Here is a 15,689-nt window from a genome sequence, read left to right on the forward strand (position 1 = left end):
GACCTTGTTTTTTCATTGACTGGGAAACCCTACTTTAGCGTGACTTTTTTTTCATTGATTGGGAACCCATACTTTAGCGTGACTCTTTTTTTTCATTGATCGTTTTTTTTTATAAATCGAACTAATTTTGGCTGAAATGTAAGTTTTTTCCTGCTACGACAAATATTGCATACGTAGCAAAAATAAATTACATTTAAAGAAGGAAAAAAGCACACACGATTTACTGTATGTTTCCTAATCACACTAATAAATCGTTGATTAGCATAGTATGCTTAGACACCACATCATTCAAGCACCATAATAAACAAATAACTATTTACCTTAGTCTTCTTTAGATATGTGTCGCCTTCGTATACGTCACGACTAAGTCCGAAGTCGGAAATCTTGATAACATTCCCTGCTGCCAGAAGGATATTTCTGGTCGCTAAATCTCTGTGAATTAACTTTAGAAACAAATTATACACACATATATGTATACATAATTATACTCTTGAAACTAGTAAGTTTTTTAAATCACGTAATAACATTGTATTTAATTTTGTATAGCTGAGACAAAAAACAAGAGGCTAACTAAGCGCTACAAACCATAAATTATTTTTCTTCACTTTCCAGGTCATTTTGAAGGCCAGAAATTATAAAGACTTGCTCACCAATTATTCGTTATGATTGTTTGTTGCAATTGTTTTAACTTTTATCTTTTGCAATCAAAACAGAACTACGTATTAGATAATCGCACGATATTATGCCATCTGAGACATTGTTCTCCATGAGATTAATCATTTTTATTTACTAGTTACTTTTGCCTCAAACGTTAATCTAACTTTCCCCAATGACTCAGTGGTAACTCTGAAGGCTTGTAACCCTAAAAACTGCGTTTCGATACCCGTGAAGGTCACCATACATATAGTACAATGTGTAGCTTTATGCTCAACAAGAAACAACAACAAAAAAAAACAGTGGCTAAAACAACGCTTAAACCCGGGGTTCGATTCTCCGTGATGGACAGAACGAAGATAGCGCTAAAAAATAAAAAATAATGTAACTGAGGTACCTTTACTTCTTTCTGAGGCCCGGCATGGTGGTTAGGGCGCTCGACTCGCAATCTGAGAGTCGCGGGTTCGAATCCCCGTCCCACCAAACATGCTCGCCCTTTCAGCCGTGGGCGCGCTATAATCCCACTGTTCGTCGGTAAAAGAGTAGCCCAAGAGTAGGCGGTGGGTGGTGATGACTAGCTGCCTTCCCTCTAGTCTTACACTGCTAAATTAGGGACGGCTAGCGCAGATAGCCCTCGTGTAGCTTTGCGCGAAATTCAAAACAAACAAACTTCTTTCTGCGTTTTCGTAATCGATTTTAAAAATAGAGAGATAATCGACAAGAAGAAACCAAATCTTGCTAGAAACTGCTCTCTCTAATCTAATCGGTAATACGACGATATATGTTATACAATAATGATAATAGTGTTCATCTTAAATGTTTAAAATGTTTCGAACCGAAAATAAATTATATGTACAAACTTTTCATTGCTTTTTAACAGTCAGTCTGTATTTTTTTTTCAGATTTATGCCTAGGTTAAATTTATATTATTTCATTGTTTGTATGTTTGTTTGAATTTAAGCACAAAGCTATACAATGGGCTATGTGTGCTCTGCCGACCAGGGGTATCGAAATGCGGTTTCTAGCGTTGTAAGTACGCAGACATACAGCTGTGATACTGGGTGAGGGGGGGGGGGGCATGTTATTTCATACCTTGTCGACTGCCATGAAGGTTGATAATACCAAGTCTCTGTATTTGTTTGTGGTTAAGCGCAAAGCTACATAATAGGCTATCTGTGTTTTTAACATTGCTATTTAAGTCCGCAGAATTACCGCTGAATCAATGTGGGGGCGGGGGGCAATCACTGTATATGACAACGTTTAAATACATAATAATGAAGCTACAATAATTAATATTACTCCACAATTCTTCGAATAAACACATAACTTTAAATTTAAATATAATTCTCAACTAACTTTAGATGAAATTATTATTTTCGTATATTTTATATATAGGTGTTCCAAAATGTTCTACAACTCACCTATAAGTCAAGAGTTCACATAAACTTATACTGGGAATTTAAAAAGTAGGAGGGGTGTATTTGAAACAACGATTTTGTAATCACTTCATAGTGTGTGATGTAGAAGGATTTAAAGTCGTAAACATCATTTGTATGTCTTCATTGAGATTGTATTTAATTCGGAATTTACGGCAGTGCACGAAATAAGATTAACTGATGTGAATGATACAAAGACGTATCTTATTTCGCAACAACATATTAAATATAAATGCTTCATGTGCTATGATACAATATTAGCAGGTGTAAAGTAAATGTAACGTATTTCACCGACATTTAGTGTCAGCTAATGTGGTGCATTACTGGTATCAACATGCAACGGGATATTTACCTATAACGTTTCTAAATGTGTTTCAAGGTCGAAATTCATTACTCTGGTGAAATATTTCACCTTATGTATATTATTGTGAGTAGGGGGGAACGAAACGGTCGCACTATGAAAACTTAGACTATTGTACGTAAACTCATTTTGAATTTACATGAAGTTTCAACCAGTTTCTTAAGCAGGAGCATAATACATAAATATAAAGTTGCTTTGTATAAAGTTTTAATTTTGTTTTAGAATTTCATATCCACGTTCAGTAGGAAAGTAATGCAAGTCTAGTACACGTTTTATCAAAAGCTCAACTTTTTTCACAGAATGCATTACGTATAAAAAAAACGTATAATGAAATGTAAATAAACGTATTCTATTACATCTGGAAACATACGCTTTTTCTTTTGTTATCACTCCATTCAAATACGTGAATATTTTCAGATTGAGGTATCGATTTTGGTTGCAATAAATATTATTTTGAAACAAAGCTATTAAGAATAGGATGACACTTATGTAAGTTTTAACACAGTTGTATTAAAGAAAGGAAAGTCAACGTTTTTAAATAGTACACAATAGATATTTAAAATGAGACTGGGGACGGTCTCATTTCTAAATACTATTATTATGTACTATTAAGCATTAGTTTTATTTCAATAATACATCTGTCTAAAAGGCAACGTTTAATGCGTTTCTGTTGACAGTTATAAAAAAATACAATTTTCTCATAGACTGACTCATTAACGTAGAAATACCAATATACATTCCGCAAACTCTGTCTTGTTCTTAAGAATGTGTGATTTGTTTTTATGATATACACCTTGTAAAAGTATTAGTCAATTTCATTAATTTAACTACATGAAGGACTCTATTTTTATTATTTCAAAGTTATTTCAAAATTTGTATTTATCGATAAGGAAAACAAAAATCATTTGAAGTGATTTTGCATAAGTGGGTTGATATATTTTTAATTACTTGCAGGAATGTTTCATTTTAAAAATAACAAATATGTGTTTGTTTGTTTTATTTTGTTTTAATTTCGCGCAAAGCTACTCGAGGGTTATCTGCGCTAGCCGTTTCTAATTTAGCAGTGATGGGCTAGAGGGAAGGCAACTAGTTAAGACCATTCACCACCGACTCTTTTACCACTGAATAGTGGGATTGACCGTAACATCATAACGCCCCACTGCTGAAATGGCGAGGATGTTCTCTGGGATCGTTATGTAAATCTGGTGTTCGATTCTCCTCAGTGGACAGATCGCATATAGCCCGTTGTGTAGCTTTGCGTTAAGAAATTCATCCATTCAGTAATCATGTTATGCTATGGAATTATGCCATCTATTGAATTATTTTTGGACTAAACTTAGACAAAGTGACGTTTTCCATACTTCTCACAGATGGCGATACAATAGCTTTTCTATTTCCAGAAAAGAAGGTTGTTTTTGACTTCAATGAAGTAGCTATCATCAATATACTTGTTTGCTTGACAACTGAATTACAAATAATATAACCTGTCATAACAAAAATGTTAATAATAAGATCGTGTGGGCATTTGATATACATAGTGGATTATGAAAAAATACTGTTTTATTCAAAGTAAAGCGGGAATTTAAAAGCCAGGCAACATCCGCTCTCAACTGTTTAGAAACTACAAGTATCAATGCCGATTTTTTTTATGGATGATTTAAGCAAAGTATTCATTATGAACAAACAATAGTGAAATAGGCAACAACTCACTAGTTCAGAATGACCTTTCTAGAGAAACGACGAAATTTCGAAAGACTTCCGTCACTTGTCTTTGACAAAAAGCTCATATACATCTTGCAAAATCCGGTCAAGCTGACCAGAAGAAAAAAAGACAGAAATCTTTCGAAACGTCGCCCTTTCTTCCTGAGCTCCTTTTTGTAGATTAGTTCTTCAAGACATTCCCTAGGAGAGTCTCTCCGAACTGAAAATATTTTGCCCATTTCATCTTTACCAATGTTTAATTTTCAGAATTAGTAGTCTGAAAATGACCTTAACACAAATCCAGTTTTAAGCACGAGGAATAGTTCAACAAAATCATACGAACTAGTTGAACTAAAGAGATTGGTTTAATAACACATACAGTGACTAAAATTCTCATTAAATACAGAGTAGATCCCAGCTTATGAAAATACGTGTTTGTTTCTTTATGGCAGACATATTTTGGTTTTATACTTTTATACGAACGTATACTAACCTTCATGTCGCTCAAATAGGCCATTCCTTTCGTAATCTGCCAAGCAAACGATATAAGATCGCGTTTTGTTAACCGGGTATCATTACGACGGCAGAGGTCACCACTGTCGGATAAGTACATGGGATTTTCTACTTGTACCATACTGGAGTCACTGAATTCAAATCCTAATGATCGACTTTTGCGCAGAAAAGAACGAAGAGAACCAAGCTCAGCATATTCCACTATGATGTAAAAAGGGCCGCCTGTTCACAAAGGGAAAATAAACAAGCCCATTTGAAAGCGTAACAGTCCATTCATTTATTACTGAGAGTGTTTCATTAGTTAATAACATTCCAGCATAAGCTTACTCTTCAGCACTTGAACTATGTAAGGTTCATTACTTATTTATTGTTTGTTGAGTTGTGTCATAAGAAGCAAACGTAATCAAAAATGTTTAAGTACAGTTTTTGGCATTCGGACTGTAAAAAAAATGCTCAGAAGTAAATAGGAAATAGGTAGAGGAAACAGTCACGGTATTGTATATTATAACTTTATTAAAAGTGAATAAAAGCTCTATTCATGAACAAATTCGAAAACGTAAGTTAACTTCAACATTTTGTCAATATTTGAAAAAAAGAGCAAATGTCTAAATACTAGAATTATCTTGCATTCGACAACTGAATATCACAAAAAAGATTAAAGATCATATCTAGAGAATGTAACTAATTAAGCAGAGGTATAAAAATAGGAACATTTAATCCTAGAACTACAATATATATTTTAAACTCCTTTCACTACCTGGGTCCAGTGGACCCATAACTTAATTAATACAGTAAAGCAACGAGAAGAAGAAGAAAAAAGGTAAAATAAGCACAATTGTAATAAATTTATTTATAACTGTATTTATTTCACCATTTTGTTTATTTGTATAGACTTTAATCATTGGGCCCAGTTGGAAGTTATAAGATCAATATATTCATGGCAATTACAAAATGTTCAAAGGGTCATTCTTATTTAATTTCATATGTTTTAGGTGAGGGTCTGGATTTACTGAGCTAGCAGGCTGGTTATATAATCCATGCGATGCCACAAAATATTACCTGCAGTTTAAGTTGTGAAGGCGTTATAAAAGTAACTGGCAATCCCTTTGCATGGATGGTGTGTGTAAGGGTACTGCTGAGTAACCACCTTCACTCTGGTCAATAGTTCAATATTAAGGACAGCGGGAGTTAACCTTAATAGCTATGTCACAGGTATAACATACAAAAACAAATTATATGTTTATATAGAAATATGAGGTTCTTTACGACGAGCTCATAACTTTTTTCTTAGTGCAGTAGCTACATAAATACTTAAGTAACTATACACAATTATAACTAGATATTGATTATAATGAAGTAACAGTTCATGGTAAATATATTAATATTAATTTCCAAGCATAGAAAGCTACCTAGTTAGACTAAAATACAAATAATCATCAAACCTATAATTGATATAGCTAATTAAACGTCCCACTTTTTACATTCTTACTTATAAAGATTATAATGCATTGTTTTGTCAGTTGGGTATCGTCGGAGTGTTTACTATGTTGGAACAAAATTTAAATATCCATATTTATGAGGTCGCTTAGTTATAAATAAAACATATACACGTATAATAAATTATATATATTTTCACAGAAAACACTAACCTTTCTGAGTGCATGCTCCAAGTAGTTTAATTACGTTGGGATGAGACACTTCTTTTAACATATTAAATTCTGAGTAAAGGTCCTGCTGTTCTGATAAACCTCCATTACCTTTAAGAATAATAACGCTTATTACCACGTTGAAAAATCAACGAAACAGTTTACTCAGTGCAAAGTATATTTACCTCATTCAGAAAGAATGGTTTACGTCACATGACAAAGACACTGTTAGAATAATAACGCTTATTACCACGTTGAAAAATCAACGAAACAGTTTACTCAGTGCAAAGTATGTTTACCTCATTTAGAAAGAATGGTTTACGTCACATGACAAAGACACTGTTGTATAATTCACAAGAAATAATCTACTATTCTAATCTGTAATTATTTTGTCTGACGAAAAAAAAAAAAAAGAATTGAAGAATCGCTTAGAGAATAAACACCAGTTATTTAGAGTTATAATCTTTATTTTGATGAGTTAATAATAGTTATCATTTTATAATTTGCATTATACTTTGATAATATTAGAATTTCATAGGGAGGTCAATAAAGCGATCGTAAACCTTAAAATGTTGTAATAAAACAAAGTTTTAATAAAAACACACAAAAATATAGAATATTAAATAAAGCTATATCATTTACTATGTTTAACCATTATTTGACAAAAGTCTGTGTATGTGTCTGCTTATAACTGACGGCGAACCGCTGGACCAATTGTCATCAAAACTGGCATGTATCCTTAGAGCCCCCGAAGACTGATATAGGGGGTCACTTTTCAGATCTGACCTCTGTGTGGTTTCCACGAGGTCCTTATGTCCTTCGCATGTATTGAACGGGTACGTCAGTTAATATTAATAATAATTCTTTGAACATTTTACAGTTTTACATTAAATTTGAAAAAAAACACACGAAGTAATTGGAATTTATACTGGTGTTACAAATTATCTCTAAAATTTGCCCTACAGAGAAAGCAGCCTTAGAACTTCTTAAAGAAAAAATACGTTGAGAGTTAAAGAACGAATATATCTATATAATATAATATAGAAATGTTAATCACACTACATCTCAGTAACCAATAATGCGAATTGTCATTACCATTTGAAAAGTATGCCAAAAATAATAAAGATGCATCCACAGTTTTACTTTGTTACTTGTTAGCCAGTAGACTTTACAATGTTCACATTATTCTGTACACATTTACTCTGAGAGTCTGGGCCAGTGGCGTAAGTATGCCCTCCACAATGCGGGGGAGCCAGAGCCAAAATGGGTTCAAGGGGCCTGTCATACTTAAGAATTGCCGGCAAAGGGAATAAATGTAGGGGAGTCCAATTACTTTTTATGCGGGGGGTCGTATTTTGTAGTTACTCCACTGACCTGGGCTGCAATAAACATTTGATTATTAATCAATTATTTGCACACGAAAAAAAAACATTTTAAATAGGGTGCTACACGCTAAGAAGGCGCGTTCTGGTAAAAAAATCATTAATTTATGAGTTATATTTTATGGATCTATTTACAATTGACTTGTATGTTATTCTTTCAGTGGTAAACTATTAAGTTGGTTACATATACTTAGATCTGAATTGTGACTTAAATAAAATAAAACAAAGCTTGTGTTGATATTCAATGCAAATACTTGTTTTAAGCAACCTATTAAGTACATAAATATTTAACGAATTCACAAAATAACCATCGTATCGAAACACTATAGTGAATGTGATATAATTTTATATCTCGGGGATACTACGAGACAAAGGTTAAAGAATAATGATTAGAAACATAAGTAATTAAGCAGATGTCATTCAAATAGAAACAGCTAAGATAGCAATGGCATTAAAGATATAGTCCAGTTGTATTACCCTATCTAAGATAAGTTTAAAGTCAAAGTATGAAGATATCTAAGTAATATATCTTAGAAATATTAGGCACGCTACAACCCAATAAGGTGCGATGGAAGATTTATATCATTACAGAAGAGTTAGAAAAGTAATTAAAAAGGAAATTATAGCATCAAAAGTGGCTTATGAAGAACAGTTGTCACGTAATTTTTGAAGTAACGATAAATATTTTTTTAAATATATTAATCAATACAAGATCGCAACAATGGAAAGTGAATCTTTAAAATACAGGTGATTAATGGCTTGCTCAGCTTTTAAAGTGACTTTTTAATTAAAGGTTTTTACCAGGAATGATATTGGCTGGATTCTTGATCTTGAGAATAAGTTTGGAGGAAATGTTATGGGAGCGTGCGATATGGTTATTAATTCGAAGTATTTTTATAAAAGAACTTAATAGTTTGAAAATAAATATGGCTCTTAGACTTAATAATATTTACCCTACCATTATTATTATTGATAGGTCGTTAGATAGAAGGATTAAGTGCCAGAAAATTGGAGAATGGCTAGTTTAAGGGAGGTAAATATTGCCCAAGGAAATTTAGGCCAGTTAACTTTAAATAGCCTGATGCAAAATGATTTGCTGGCAACATTTGGCGAAGTTCATTTTTTGTCATACCGACATGGCTTTAGAAAGGGAAGATACTGCCTTACTAACATATTACCTCCGCCATCGAAGATGGACGGAGGTTATGTTTTCACCTTGTGTGTGTTTGTGTTTGTCAGCAAGATTTCTCGAAAACGGCTGAATGTATTTGAATGAAAGTTGGTATACTAATGGAAAATGACCTAACTTAGAAGTGATTAGTTTTTGGATGGTCAAGGTCAAGTAAGGTCACGAAAATCCAAAAATCTCTATCTGTTAACACAGGGACCGACTTTTCACACTATTTTTGCTCTATAAATCAGTCAAAAATGATCGGATTTTGATGAAAGTTGGTGGACGTATGTAAAATATTATTATTCATTGTCCTACCAAAAATGGTCCGTTGAAAACAACGAACACATTTTCATATTTTTTGAGAGCCAAATATGATCAACGCTGCGTGGCGGACGTATGCGCTCTACTGAATGCCCCTCTAGTTAACTTTTGGAGGATACTGGTTCTTGTCTGGATGATAGTAAAGGAGCGGATTTGGTTTTAAGAGAGCTTTTGGCAAGTTGCCATACAAGTGATTGGTGAAACATATTACCTCAGTCGGAATAGAAGATAAGTTATCTAAGTGGGTTGAAGTTTGACTGAGTGGGAGAAAATAAAATGTTGTAATTTATCAGAGTATAATCTAAGTGGGCTAGTGTTACAAGTGGTGGGTCTAAAGGACCTGTGTTGATACCATTGATATTCCACATATGCATTAATGACATTGAAAGGGGCATAGTGAGAAAATGTGTTGAGTTAAATGATATTATAATGATCATCGGGCTGGCTGCAACGAGAATGTTGGGGTTTTAAAGAGTGACTTAAAACAGTTGGTTAATTGGACAAGCACATGACAGATGGAATTTAATTATGACAAGAGTAAGGTTATAGATGTGGGATATCAGAACATTAATTACATTTGTGATTTTGATGGAAACCTCTTAGTTATGTGGATGAGGAAAAGGATCCTGAGATATTGGTTGATATATTATACTTGGTAAAACTGATAAAAGTTTGGGTTGTAGATAAAGAAATATTGATTACAAGGTTAGAGGGAGTATGACCATCGTTTCATTGTATAAATCATTGGTTAGCCATACTTTGAAGTATTGGGTATATTTTTGATCCCCTTATGTTAAGAAGAACATTGAAACGCTCGAGATGGTTCAATAGAGGGCAGCTAGGATGATCATGAGGATATGAGGATTGACATATGGGGATAGTTTGAGATCTCTTAACCTTTTCTATTTCACAAAAAAAGAGAAAGATCAGGGGTAATATAATCGAAGAATTGAAGTAATGTAAGCAATCAAGGAAACTGGTAAAATTTATTGATCAGATTTTGTCGTACTGAATTTTGAAGGGAGTACGACATGAGGTCATTAGTTTAAAACTTGGAAAGGTCAGTTAATAGCTCCAGTCGAGGTAGTTTTATTTATCCACTGGAACTAGAATGGTACGTAAATAAAACAAATTGGTATTTAGAGTAGCACAGGCTGTAAATTTATAGGAAGAAAGTGAAATATAAGTAAATGATTGATAAATATTTAGAGGACTAGGGCTTGATTTAGTATCTTAGTTTTCCGTTTATCGAGGATAATTTGTAGTCAGGATACACTTAAAAGCCTTAAAGACCCCTTGACATACCAAAAATCTATCTGTATATCTTTCTATTTATCTCTTTTTTCACTTTCGATAAAGTAAAATTGTTATGGTCCTATTAATAATTGTGGCTTTTTAATTTACCTTTTGACATCTTCACTGCAACTGTACTGTATCCTTTATGACCATTTATTCCCCAGGCTTGTGCTCGCATCACCCTCCCAAACTCTCCTTCTCCTAGCTTCTCTTCCATAATCAACTTATCTCGTGGAAATTCCCATCGAGTATCTCTCTATAGAAAAGAAAGAGTAGAAGAAATTCGGCTTTTAAATACTTTATCCTAATACCTATAAACATTAACTCTGCATCAGAGGCGTATTAATCGGAATGTTATTTAAAAAAAAATTATCATTGCCTGTTTGTTTTTGAATTTCGCGCAAAGCTACACGAGGACTATCTGCGCTAGCCGTCCCTAATTTAGCAGTGTAAGACAAGAGGGAAGGCAGCTAGTCCTCAACACCCACCGCCAACTCTTGGGCTACTTTTTTACCAAAGAACCGTCACATTATAACGCCCCCACGGCTGAAAGGGTGGGCATGTTTGGTGTGACGGGGATTCGAACCCGCGACCCTCAGGTTGTGAGTCGAGTTCCCTAACCACCTGGCCATGCCGGGCCAGATCATTATCTGAGATACTCATAATAAATACTGTTTTTTGTTGTTTTGTAAATAAATTCATTTATACTTACTAAAGTCTTGCTACTACACCCAGCAGATGTTTCGTTTGTAGATTGCTGCGGGTCTTGCACTGGGGAAGGTCGACCATTTATATGTTCAGAAGTCATCACGGAGAGGGACATACAGTTTCCGACATATTTGTTTTTCGTTTTATTCTTCCTGTATTTCTTTATACGGGAAATTAGAATGAAGAGAATGCACGCAACAAAAGCGCTACCGAGAGCCAAGAAGATCAGGGCAACACATCCTTCCCCACAAGCTGCGGTACTGGAGAAACCTAATAAAGAAGGATCAAAACTTTATCCAATACACTATTCTTCTTGGAACTAACTGAGGTGCGCGCTAGTGACAAGTACATGTATCGTTCTGTGACATTGATGACTCTTGACCAATAAAATTACAGAACTTAACAGTGAAAGTAAAACAGAATGTATAACAACCTGTCAACCACACTATATCTGCCATATCTATTGTCGATAAGGCCTTTCGCCCGGTACCGTGGCTTACCAAGCTTGTTGGGATATGCTAGATACAGTAGTGGTTGAGATGCTATTTATATTCAAATTGCATGAACAAAAACCGTTATTATGTGAACCAGACTACGTTGGTGAAGTGTGATTTGGTTATTAATTTTATACGGACCATTTATAAACCAGAATTAGGGTAGGGATTAATACCACAATGTTCTTTATTTATTTCAAATTTAAGTTTTTTATACTACCATGCAGATGCATTATTACTAAGACATAACCCAAACTTTTGGTAACAGAGAATCGGTGGAAGGAGTTAAAATAAAAAAAACCATTGTATTAGTAATTGTGTTTTAAATTAAAGTATAAAACTTTGGTAACAGCACTTGTGCTGAAATTTATTCGTGCACGTCCCCCGATAGGACAGTGGTAATTTTATGGATATACAACGCTAAGATATGGGGTTCGATTCCCCGTGGTGGACACAGCACATAGCCCATGTGGCTTTGCTCTAAAAACAACCGTTATTCGTGCACAAAGCTTTGAAAACAATGTTTATAATTACGATCATCATGATTCAAAGGAACAACATGTTTATAATTACGATCATCATGATTCAAACGAACAACTGAAAACTATTTTGGCACGAAACTTTCACACTAATCCCTATAATCATTATCATAGTTCAAAGGAACAGCCGTGATAAAAGTAACTGTAAAGAAAATGTTCAAGCACAAGCTACAGTAATAATATCTAGCATCATGGTGATTCAAGTGAACAACTATTGTACAGAACCTAAGTTGAAGATGTTCAAGCACAAACTACAGTAATAATACATAACATCACAGGTGAACATCTGTGGAAACCTAAGAACCTAAGTTGAAAATGTTAAAGCAGAAAGCTACAGTAATAATATCTAGCATCATGGTGATTCAAGTGAACAACTATTGTACAGAACCTAAGTTGAAGATGTTCAAGCACAAGCTACAGTAATAATACATAACATCACAGGTGAACATCTGTGGTAACAGAACCTAAGCTGAAAATATTCAAACTTAAAGCTGTGGTAGTATATGATCACGCTGTTTCAAGAAAACAACTGTGGTAAAAGAACCCAAGGTAAAAATGATTTAAACAGAAACATCTATATTTTTTCTTTATTTAGCTTTGTCAAAGTATTTTAGAATGTCAATATTTAACATAATTTATCTTAAATTTTAATAACTATTGAGTTGTGGTTCAAATGAGTATTTTATTTTCAATCCTAAAAATGTTCTATTCTCTTAACTGGGTAATATTCAACTTGAATTATTTTGTTTATACAGGTATAATCATGTACGTTCGACCTTGTAAACATTTATATATGTATGTATGACATTAAAAATGTCTTTATTTCCTGCTAACAATATATGCTACTTCAGTAGTAATTTACTCGAAATTATAGTTATAAACTAAAATTTCCCTGTCTTTAAAAAACAAAAACAACCGTCGATTATAAAGAGGCATTGCAGAAAACAATAAACAGCAACAGGCTAGAATTAATGACTTTTCTGATAAAAAATAATACTAACACATGTGTGAATTTTACTGTTGTAAAATGTTATAATAATTATAAATAATGAAAGTAAAAATGTTTCCTTTAGACATTATCAACATGTTTTTCTTGTGTGAATAATAATGTGATATATTTATCGAATGTTAAACTAACAATAAACATAATAATTAGTGGTTTCATATACTATACCAGTATTTGTATCCTCTGTCTCTTTCGACAAAATTTCTGGGTTCTTTCTTCCTTTTGAATCACCATATTGTAGTGAGTAGCTATTGTTTGAGTCGAAAACCTGACTGCCGTCGATATGTATCGGTTCCACACACTTGCACGTATTGATAGTGGAGCAAGTACAAGTCCCAACTGCCATTTTGATTCCATGACTTTTACCACTGACGTTGTTTGGAAAGATAACCGAACCTTCGAAGTTTTCTGTGAAGAGAAAAACATACATTAAGAACAAAACACGAATTTTCTAAATACCGTTTTTAATGTTATGATAACATTTTTAGAGTAGCAAATATAATACATTTTGGTACCTGTGGTAAAACGTAAGAATAACTCGAACAATGTTTGTTTGTTAAAATATGGACATAATTTTTTAGCATTCAAGATTGCAACAGTGAAAGGACTAACAACGGAAAACACTAACTATCTAGTTAGCCACTCTGTATAAGGTAATAATATTATATATATAAGAAAACACTGGAATACGAAACTTTTTTCCTTATCTTTTATTAGTTTCTTCTACCGGTTTCGTGACTTTAAAGGTCACTCTTCAGGAAATAGTTTTACTGAAAATCTATAACAAAAACATATAAACACCACTTTTCAACTAAATATTAATAATTTAAATTAAATACATATAATTTACTTGAAAAGTGGCATTTCTATGTTTTTTCATATATATATATTCTCAGTAAAACTATTTCCTGAAGAGTGACCTTTGAAGTCACAAAACCGATGGAAGAAATTAATAAAAGAAAAGAAAAAAAGGTCTGATACTCCAGTGTCTTCTTATTCGTACCCACAGGTGAATCTTATTGATTTTTTGGTTATATATATATATATGTCAGTATTTCTTGAAGTCATGATAACTATGGAAAACAGAAAAGTATAGTACATATATTAATTGCTTTGCACTCTGAGACTTGGTGAAAAACTTACCACAGCAGTCCTGGGGACAAATATGGCCATATGTTTTTTCCAGTTCGTCACACACGCCGTCAGGACAAGTCGTAATGTCTGAACTGCAAGTGGCATATTTGGTGGTGGGAGAGGTTTTATAGTTATTTTCCCGCCAAGAGCAACGACCTCTAGCAGTTCCCATTCCACAGGAAGCAAGACAAATGGTTTGAACACCATATTTCGCACAATAATCTAATAGATGGTGGAGAATAACATTTTATTACTATTTATCAGAAAGAACCTAATATGTATATTTTCTATCTTCTACAGTTTTGTTTTGTCTGAATTCGCAGTAATTATGCAATTTTATTATTTAAACTATTATGTTAATTCTAGATTTTGTTATTGCTATTACTCATTCATGCATTGAAACAGACCAAGTGTTTCTATAATGATCTTTATCTTACCACAGTCTTCGAGCTGAGGGCTTTGATCTGCACAAAAAGAAATCAAAGAATTTTAGTTTTGCAAACTACAATAAGCACAGCGTCAAGAAATACAAAAAGTTTTCTTTTTCTTTTAAAAAAAATCCATAAAACTAGACAATGTTAACGTTTAATATGTTTCATTAACATCGATATACAAATACTTGTCATTACAGTTTTATTGCAAGGACAAAACATATTAAACAAAAAAAAAAATTACTCAACAGTTTGAAAAAAGCAACCATTGAATTAACAAACTACAGTAAAACCCACAAACAAAGTTTATTTGTTTTTGAATTTCGCGCAAAGCTATCTGCGCTAGCCGTCCCTAATTTAGCAGTGTAAGACTAAAGAAGGGAGCTAGTCATCAACACCCACCGCCAACTCTTGGGCTATTCTTTTACCAACGAATAGTGGGATTGACCGTCACATTATAACGCCCCCATGGTTGAAAGGGCAAGCATGTTTGGTGTGACAGGGATTCGAACTCGCGACCCGCAGATTGCGAGTAGAGCTCTCTAACCACCTGGTTGATGTTTTAGATAAGTTAATAAAAATTTATAATTCATATTATAATCCGAGTAAGGTGATTCCAGTTTAAGTAAGTAAAGTATTTAATAATCTACATTTGGTATTGAGTATTAATTTTCAGGCTATAAGTATGAATACAATAGTTAAGACTAGTGTAGGAGTCGAGCGTTCACAGTTTGTTGGTGTAATGGATGCAATACGTGGGTTTTATTTGTGAATTCGCGACTGGCATGTACTTACAATGACTTTCAGAAAGTTAGAAAGAGTAATATTAGGGCTAAAAGTAGTGAATTTAATTGTAATGAGGCTATTCTATTGAGTAACAACTTTCAGCTCTT

The 15,689-nt window shown here is 33.4% G+C and overlaps 1 protein-coding gene across 1 annotated transcript in view; it reads right to left on the reverse strand.

The window, feature by feature from the left end:
* The window catches only part of LOC106470728 (proto-oncogene tyrosine-protein kinase receptor Ret-like), a 58,420-nt gene that overhangs the window by 12,558 nt on the left and 30,173 nt on the right, over positions 1-15,689 (reverse strand). Inside the window, exons 8-15 of the mRNA XM_013931295.2 lie at positions 14,803-14,829; positions 14,375-14,587; positions 13,400-13,639; positions 11,197-11,462; positions 10,593-10,740; positions 6,315-6,422; positions 4,646-4,887; positions 321-443 (exon numbers count right to left, since the gene is read on the reverse strand). Coding sequence (XP_013786749.2) covers positions 321-443; positions 4,646-4,887; positions 6,315-6,422; positions 10,593-10,740; positions 11,197-11,462; positions 13,400-13,639; positions 14,375-14,587; positions 14,803-14,829 — 1,367 coding nt within the window. The remainder of the gene's footprint in view (positions 1-320; positions 444-4,645; positions 4,888-6,314; positions 6,423-10,592; positions 10,741-11,196; positions 11,463-13,399; positions 13,640-14,374; positions 14,588-14,802; positions 14,830-15,689) is intronic.

This window comes from Limulus polyphemus, unplaced genomic scaffold, assembly GCF_000517525.1.
Source record: "Limulus polyphemus unplaced genomic scaffold, Limulus_polyphemus-2.1.2 Scaffold107, whole genome shotgun sequence".
NCBI classification, from domain to species: domain Eukaryota; kingdom Metazoa; phylum Arthropoda; class Merostomata; order Xiphosura; family Limulidae; genus Limulus; species Limulus polyphemus.